Source organism: Capsicum annuum, chromosome 2, assembly GCF_002878395.1.
Source record: "Capsicum annuum cultivar UCD-10X-F1 chromosome 2, UCD10Xv1.1, whole genome shotgun sequence".
Lineage (NCBI taxonomy): Eukaryota > Viridiplantae > Streptophyta > Magnoliopsida > Solanales > Solanaceae > Capsicum > Capsicum annuum.
The window spans coordinates 45715993-45724579 of NC_061112.1; the positions used below are offsets into that span (position 1 = coordinate 45715993).

The 8587-nt window shown below is 37.2% G+C and overlaps 1 protein-coding gene and 1 pseudogene across 1 annotated transcript; one reads left to right on the forward strand and one right to left on the reverse strand.

Annotated features, from left to right (window-relative positions):
* The first annotated feature begins 223 nt into the window (after nt 1-223).
* LOC124895746 lies at nt 224-1991 on the forward strand (annotated as a pseudogene).
* Nucleotides 1992-6082: 4091 nt separating this feature from the next.
* LOC107857608 (protein COFACTOR ASSEMBLY OF COMPLEX C SUBUNIT B CCB1, chloroplastic) lies at nt 6083-8050 on the reverse strand. The gene is made up of 3 exons (XM_016702443.2): nt 7432-8050; nt 6527-6679; nt 6083-6435 (listed from the first exon to the last, which is right to left on the reverse strand). Exons 1-3 carry the CDS (start codon nt 7869-7871, stop codon nt 6249-6251), a joined length of 780 nt encoding a protein of 259 aa, XP_016557929.2. The 5' UTR covers nt 7872-8050; the 3' UTR covers nt 6083-6248.
* Nucleotides 8051-8587: the final 537 nt, after the last annotated feature.

The window sequence follows — 8587 nt, forward strand, 5'->3', positions numbered from 1 at the left end:
TTTTTTTTTTTTTAAAATGTCCTCTTATGATCAACAAAAATATTGCGAGAATCATTTTAATCTTTCTGCTCCTCCATCTTTTTAAAAAAGCCGACATGTTTAGTCAAATTGATTATCAAGGTTTCCACACGTCATATGAAAACCACACCTATACACCTATTCTGAACATGTCAATGACTCCATTTGTAAGGAAACAGCTACTTGAAACTCCATCTGGAAACCAATGGAAGCCATAGGAATACTTTTCTTGTCATCCATATGGATTCTGCCTAGTGCCCTAGATACCTTACCTGTAAATCAACCTCTAACAAATGGAAGCACCATTATTTCATCAGGTGGCAAGTTTAAGTTGGGATTTTTCTCCCCTGGGACATCCAGAAAATGGTACTTACGAGTTACGAATATGGCTCAATAAAGTTACTGTACATACAGTGGTATGGGTTGCTAATCGAGACACTCCACTCAACGATACATCCGGTAGGTCAAATATTACCAGACAAGGAATTCGTACTCTTTAAAATGCCTCTGGCAGTGTCATTTGGTCCTCCAATGCCACTAAACATGTGTAGAAAGCACAACTTCTTGATTCAGGCAATCTTGTAGTAAGAGATGCAGCCGAGGATAAGCCTGAAAGTTACCTGTGGCGGAGTTTTGACGATCCAGGTGACACACTTTTACCTGGAATGAAGCTTGGGACCGATCTTAAAACTGGTTTTCGTTGTCCCCTCTGGTCATGGAAGAGCACAAATGATCCTTCCAGGGGTAGGTTTACTTGGACATTTGATCCTCGTGGATTCCTACAAACATTCACCATGAATGGTTCCATTGAACTCTACGGGACTGGATCAAGCAATGGTCGAGTCTTTCCTAATGAACCATCTCGGGATACCTCGTAGAAGGGTTATAACTATACATTCTTATCTGATCCTGAGGAAATATCCTTCATGTATGAACTCACAGACAGCTCTATTATTTCAATGGGCAGGGATGCAACTAAATGGGGTGCTACAGCTTTCAGAATGGAACAATCAGACTGCAAATTGGGATGATGTTGTCAGTGCGCCAACTGATACCTGTGACATTTATAGCCAGTGTCACTCATATGGTTTGTGCAACAGTGGTAAGTCTCCAATCTGCAATGTTTGGATAAACTTGAACCCAAAGATCCAACAGAATGGGCAAGGGGGAATTGGTCAAAAGGCTGTGTTAGAAAGACATCATTGAATCGCCAAAAGGAAGTTAAATTCTTGAAATATTCAGGCATCAAGTTGCCAGACACTCATTTTTGCTGGTACAGTCAAGGAGTTACTCTTAATGCATGTGAGGAATTGTGCTTGAGAAACTGCTCGTATATGGCGCATGCAAATCCAGGCATGACAGGGAAAACTGAAGACTGCTGCTTTGGTATAATGAGCTGATGGACATCAGAGAGTTTGGTGCTACTGGGCAAGATGTCTATATAAAGTTGGACACTTCTGAGTTGGGTACAAATCTGTTTCTTCACTTTGTCATGCAAGGATAACCAAATTATATATCATTGAATGAGCAAGTTGAATTTTTAATTCATTGTTTGAAAGCAAAACAAAAAAGATGAATTTATTTTGATCCTCGGGTAACTCCAGTAGAGGGAAACTAAAGAAACTGAGAATCAGCTTGCTCCTGGCAGTGTTAGGTCTGTTCTTGGCACTATGCCAAATCTTATACATAAGGCAAAAGAAGAAGAAGGATCAGGATCAGTAACATTTTAGCAAAGGTAAATCAGTGGTTTTGCTGCTTTTGTATTAGTGGTACCTTTTATCTGCAGTCACATTTGGTAAATATCAGAATTTCTCTCTTTACATCCAATTAAGTCCTTATTTTAACAGGAAGAGGAATAAGAAGCTCTGAAATGTTCGGCACTAATGAAAGCAAAGATGAAGAGCTAGATTTACCGTTGTTTGATTTTGAAACTATATCTCATGCTACCAATAACATTTCACTGAACAACAAGCTTGGAGAAGGTGGTTTTGGACCTGTTTACAAGGTAACAATGTTAACAGCAGCTCTTTCTGTTTTATCCAATCTAACTGCCTAGAAAGCAATTTCCGAACTTTTAAAAGGGACAAACACAAGTTTCAGTAAGAAAATTTATCTGCCATTCTCCTATTTCACCTAAACAGTAATGTCAAGCTCTAGTTTATTATTTGTCAGCAAAATATTCTTGAGAAGCTCTATCAACTAATTGCCTTAGAAAACCTAAGGTATGCTGAAAGATGGACAAGAAATTGAAGTAATGAGACATTCAAGATACTCAGCACAGGGAACTGATGAGTTCAAGAATGAGATCATCTTCATAGCTAAACTCCAGCATCGGAATCTTGTGACTCTTCTTGGTATGCCAAATAATAGCTTGGATTGGTTCCTTTATGATTGGTTCTCACTTCTCTGAACTCTTAACATACTTAGCTTTTCACGAATCAACTCTCGAAATAGTTCAATCATCAGATGGATTTGGTTATCTATTCTTTCATTTGAAATACTTGAAAGGATCTTATTACAAGATCTGGAACTTCGCAGATACAGATAGGAGGTCACCACTTGATTGGCCTAAGTGATTCCATATTATTAATGGAATTGCTTGAGGACTTCTCTAGTCTCTATCTTCATGAAGACTCAAGATTGTGGAAAGTCCACAGAGATCTTAAACCTAGTAATGTTTTGCTAGACATTGATATGAACCCGAAGATATCTGATTTTGGCACGGCAAGAAGTTTCGGAAGAAAAGAGACTCCATGACAACAAGAGTGGTTGGGACGTAGTAATAATCTTTAAACCAATGAACTATTTGCAGTCCACTAAAAAGCTTCTTATTTCTTTGTTTGACATTATCCTATAGTGGCTACATTTCTCCGGAGTATGCAGCAGAAGGAAAATTTTCAGTGAAATCAGATGTATTTAGCTTTGGAATTCTAGTACTGAAGATTTTAAGCATGAAGCGAAACGGAGGGTTCTTTCATCCAGACCATAATCATAATTTTCTAGGACGTAGGAGCTCTTCTTTGTCTATCTTATATGGTGCAAAAATTATGTCAAGTAAAACTTATAACATCTAACTGCATGATATCAAATGTTCAACTGTGGATCCTTTTCAAAGAAGGGGGTTATGGAAGCAATAGATACTCAACTAAGGCAGTCATGCAATGAGTCTGAAGTTCAATGATCAGTCCATGTAGGTCTATTATGCGTGCAGCAGTGTTCAGAAGATAGGCCGAGTATGGCATCAGTTGTGCTCATGTTAGGTAGTGATGTAGTGCTACCCTTGCCTAAGGAGCCAGACTTTTTCAATGGCAGAAGCCGATTCACTGAAGACGACAGTTCATCGAGCAAGCATTGCAAAAGTTCCATCAATGAAGTAAGCATCACACAGTTGGATGCCAGATAGAGATAAATTTTCAGGTCATTGTTGTTTTCTCTAGAGGCTACATTTACCAAATTGTTGCTGTCATATAGCTCAACAATTCCTGGTTGTTCAACATGACTAGTTGACACTTAATTTGCTGCATATAACTGTAAGTAATCAATTCAATCTGCTAAGAAGCTTCATATTATGGAAATAACATCCAATAGCGCATTGAAGCACACAGTTCGAGAAAATTGGTCAAACATTATAAAGTTCCCTCATTTGGGAAAAAATCTCTATATTTTCCTTCAACGCTCTCTCATTTACTTGTCTGATTATGAAATCTATGCATCAACTAGTTCTAATCCTAGACCTTCTAATATATTACCTAATCGAAAAAAGAAGGATTATATTGAAATTTGTATCAAAGGTTGTAGCCTAGAGGTCAATGAAGTGGGTTAATAACCATGAGGTCTAAGGTTTAAATCTCAAAATACTAGGTGATTTCTTTGCGTCTGTCTAAGCCTTGTTGGACAGAGTTATCATATTTACGCTGGTGGAAGGTAACAAGTATCCCATAGAATTAATTGGGTGCGCAAGCTGGTCTGCACACAACATTAAAAAGAAAAAGATTATATTGGAGACCATTAAACTGAAGTTCGGATCGAAAGTGAAACACAGATCTATGAACGCTACTGCTTCCAAGTTGCACCAAGAGTTACCTGATATTTATATTGGTGCGATCGAGTGAGTACGCTGTCCCAAAAATCACCATTAAAAATTACTGGTTCCAAGTTCTCTGTTCTAGAACAAAAGTTGGGCCATCTTGCTTTTCTTTTCAACATTAAGATGTTTGAATCTAATCTATATCTGATTATTAAAAGATTATCTCTAAACTTGAATACTGGATGATTAATAGTGTTTTCTAGCTTCTGGATATGTCTATATTTTATCTTTCTTTAAAACCTAATAAATATATATATAATTTAAAAGAAAATATATTTTATGGTAGTCTAAATACTAGTTTGATGTCTAAATACTAGTTTGATGAAACACACTCCAAAAATAGTCCCAATAGCAGCTGGCAATGGTGGTGGTCAGCAATGGTGGGTTCGAAGTGGTAGTTGGTAGAGATGGCTGAATGTGGTTGTGCAATGATGGTTAATATATAGCATGTCTCTTTTAGAACTTGGTAAATCCTATGAAGATGCTCAATGTGGTTCTCTATAAATGACAATATCATCGAGGACAAGGTAGACCATGATGAATTGGTCAAAAACAAATGGAATAACTTAACTGTTCATCAAGATCCAAAAAGTTATTGGGGCATTGGTGAGTCCAGACGGTATAAGTAGCCACTCAAAAGTTCAATATCGTGTCACAGACGTTGCCTTTTGTTCATCACCCTAGGCAATGTGAACGTGATGATACTTCTTTCTCTATTGACTTTGCTAAACAATTTAGCCTGCCTAAGACGATAAAATAAGGTCAGCAATTAAGGTTATCCACTCCAAGCATTTTTCAGTTGAGATGGGTTTTCATCAGGGATCAACACTTAGCCCGTTCCTATTTGGAATGTGAATTTCGTTATGCAAGGTATGAAAGTTATGAGGTAGACATAGAAGTGAGGCTTGACACACAGGCTATCATCAAGAGAGATGGTTTTAAGTATCTTAGGTCTTTAATCCACGAAAGCGGAGACATCGATGATGATGTCACACATCGTATTGCTGCAGCATGGATAAAGTGGAGGCTTGTCTTTGGAGTTTTGTGTGATAAAAAGGTATCACAAAAATTTTAAAGATAAGTTCTACATAATGGTGGTTAGAGAAACTTTGTTGTATGGGATGAAGTGTTGTCAATCAAAAACTCCCACATTCAAAAGATACATGTTGCAGGAATGAGGATATTGAGATGGATGTGTGGACATACAAGAAGTGATAGGAACAGGAATAAGGATATCTAGGAAAAGGTGGGAGTGGCCTTAGTGGTGGAAAAGATGAGGGAAATGAGACAGAAATGGTTTGGGCATGTGATGAGGAGAAGCGCAAAAGTCACAATGAGGAGGTGTGAGAGGTTGGATATAGAGAATACAAAGAGAGGTGAATGATGGCCGAAGAAGTATGGGCAAGAGATGATTACATACAACATAGTATAGCTTCAACTACCTAGGACATGATCCTAGATAGGAGGATGTGCAAGTCGCAGATTAGGGTAAAAGGATAGTAGATAGTGAGTGTTGTGTGTCGTAGTAATAGCCTTATTCTTGTAGTCTATTGCTTTTGATTTCCTTCATCATGTGTTTACTGTGCTTCAATTATCACATTATGTGTTTGTTCTTGCTGTTACTATTTCCTTTGACTAGCTGCTATTGTTTTCTTCACTGTTGTTTTTTCCCCTTTCATACCTACTTTGATTTGTTTTACTCAAGCTAAGGGTCTTCTCGAAACGGTCTCTCTACCTCCACAAGGTTAAGGTAAGGTTAGGTAAAGGTAAGGTCTACGTACAACCTACCCTCCCCAAACTCCACTTGTGGGATTTCACTCGTATTGTTGTTGTTGTTAATTATAAGGCGGGAACTTCATTCTCCCCCTTTCTTTGCAGCCTTTTCTCCTTATAATTATGTATTTTAGAGAAGGGTCAGAATTAATATTCTTTCATGTCAAAAAGAAGATCAAGTTACAGTAGACACATTCACCCCTATTGCACAAGAACTTGTGATTAATATATGCATGTGCTATTAATTTACAGTTTCTTAGAAATTTTCAGGTTAAAACATAAGAACGATAAAGGAACATCAAAATGTTATTGGCGAAAAATCATGGAATATGTTTCAGGCATATATATCTTACAAGAAAACCGCGTAATATCATCTTTCAAGTAAGCCCTTAACATAAACCATGCCTTTTTCACTCAGCTGTAGCTCCTTCCGCATTTTCTCTACTTCTTGGTCATCACCTTGAACAACGATTTCTGACAAGCTTCCATCATTTGCCACCATCATTTTCACCTTGATCTGCTCCTTTCTGGATGCTCGAGTCCAATAATATACACCCCTGCTCCCGATTTAAAAAAAACAAATGGTTTCTAATCATCAGCAATTCATAATCAGAGTTAACAGATGATCTTTATATTAGCAATACTTACGCTAACGGACTTAAGGCAGTGATCCAGAACCAATTATTGCCTACATCTGGAACTGTTATAGTAAGAACAAGGGCAATACTTCCCAAGCTTATACAGGTGCAGAAAGTTAACAGTGCTGCTTGTCCTCGGCTTGGAACCATCATTCCTTCAAACCTTCAGGATGCAAAAGTTGAATTAATATCAATGGAAAAGAGAGAGAAGCTGAAACAATGACTGTAGATGTTTCTAATTAATGAAGATTCCGTTATTGAGGTCGAAAAAATCTCTCACAGGTCAAGGCATAACAAATATACTAATAGAATGAATCGTTCTTTCTAGAGAAAAGCAATGCAGTGATCGAAATTGCATTGCATTTTCTGGAAAAAGAAAGGGGCTCCTGCAGGCAAACAGAACATGATATGGTGAAACAGCTTCTAACCGTCTCACTCATCTTCATGAAGATGCTCAAATAACAGCAGTGATGATGTACAGTTTCCAGAGCATCATCACTTACTTAGCAGGTTCAGATGAAAAGATACAAAATAAATGTCCACTTTCAGCTGAAAATAAACACCAGGAAAGACAATTTAATGCAGCCAACGGCAGAGTTTGATGCAAAAAAAAAAGCCAAGCTATTTGCATCAACTAAGAATGAATTGAGCTGGAAAAAGCTAAGAACGAAAATGAAAAATAAAAATAAAATGAGATGAAAAAATAGAAGTCCAATTACCAAATCCAGTCTTACGGAAAACAATCCAATAACTGAAGGATGCAATTGTGCAATCAACAAAGGTTTTCAGGTAGTTGTCACATTTTTCAAAATAATTCAAATCATTACCGCAGATAAAAGTTAAAGATACTCTAAGGGGCATTGCAAGGATAAGATAAGTAAAAGGTAAATTGGGGAGTGAGTGGGATTAACTCACGTAATAGTCTCTCCTCTATCCAAGACAGCGAAATTATTTCGAGTGAAGAATGAAAGAATTTCGCCAGCAACCTGGTTAGCCGCTTTCTTTCCTTCCTCTATCCCTTCCTTAACAAATGTCTTCTTCACAATCTTGGATTTGACAGATCGTTTAATAAGGGACCAAAGACCAGGAACAGAGATGACAAACAGACCTAGAGAAGTGTAGTAGCTAGCCAATGAATAACCAGCATCTGCTGCTGCAATTGAGAAAAGAGAATATGGGTTTTCTTGAAAAAGCAGAGAAGGAGGAGCAGTGAAGAGATGATGTACATGGTTAAATGCTTGAACAGTGAAGCGGGTTGTGGGTGTTGTTGGACGACATAGATGCCGGGGAGAATAGTGTGGAGCGTGGAAAGTGGGAGGAAGAGAGAGAGGAGAGAGAAAAAGCTTTGCTGCCATTTGGTGGTGTTGGCACACAACACAAATGTGCGGAGGAGACCACGCACTTTATGTACTTGCCTTCCCTCCCAACCAAACTGTTATCACTTCCAACTTCTAACTGCTGCTATTTCCACTTATCCCTATCCATTTTCTTAACAATTCACACAACGGACTAATAATTATTATTATTTATCCCTAAATACTTAGTACACTTAAATTTTGTAATGCAAATAAAAAATTTTGAAGTGTAAAAAAGCAATATATATATTATTTGACTTTCTGTGTGCTAAAAACAAAAGATAAAACATAACAAAAATAAAATATAACAATTTGTCAGTTGAGGATTAGAAAATCTTTCACGCTTGATGTCACTTTAGTGATTGTATGCAACCAAATTTTATTAAATTTAAATTCGTATAAAATTTTAATTATATTAAATTCAAATTATATTAGTCCCGAATAAATACTGCGAACTAATACAATTAAATTAATTATTTAAGTCCAAACATATATGGATTTAGTTAAATCCAATTGTTATTGGGCTAATCCATTAAGCTGGGCGACAAACGATGAGTCCATTTTGCTAAGTCCAAGATATCATTTTATACTAGAGGTCCAATTTGGTGTCACGTGTCAAATGACATGCCATATCAAGTCAAATGAAGGAGTCAATAGGATCGTGTCACATGTCAAAATGATGCAGCATGCCAGATGAAATTCAAGGTCCAATCAAA

Bases quoted from the DNA above. Each gene is read 5' to 3' on its own strand.
- LOC107857608 (XM_016702443.2), bottom strand. From the start codon at position 7,871: ATGGCAGCAAAGCTTTTTCTCTCTCCTCTCTCTCTTCCTCCCACTTTC. The intron at 6,680-7,431 runs GTGAGTTAATCC...TGCATCCTGAAG, and splicing joins GATAGAGGAGAGACTATTAC to GTTTGAAGGAATGATGGTTC. The intron at 6,436-6,526 runs GTAAGTATTGCT...AATCGGGAGCAG, and splicing joins ACTGCCTTAAGTCCGTTAGC to GGGTGTATATTATTGGACTC.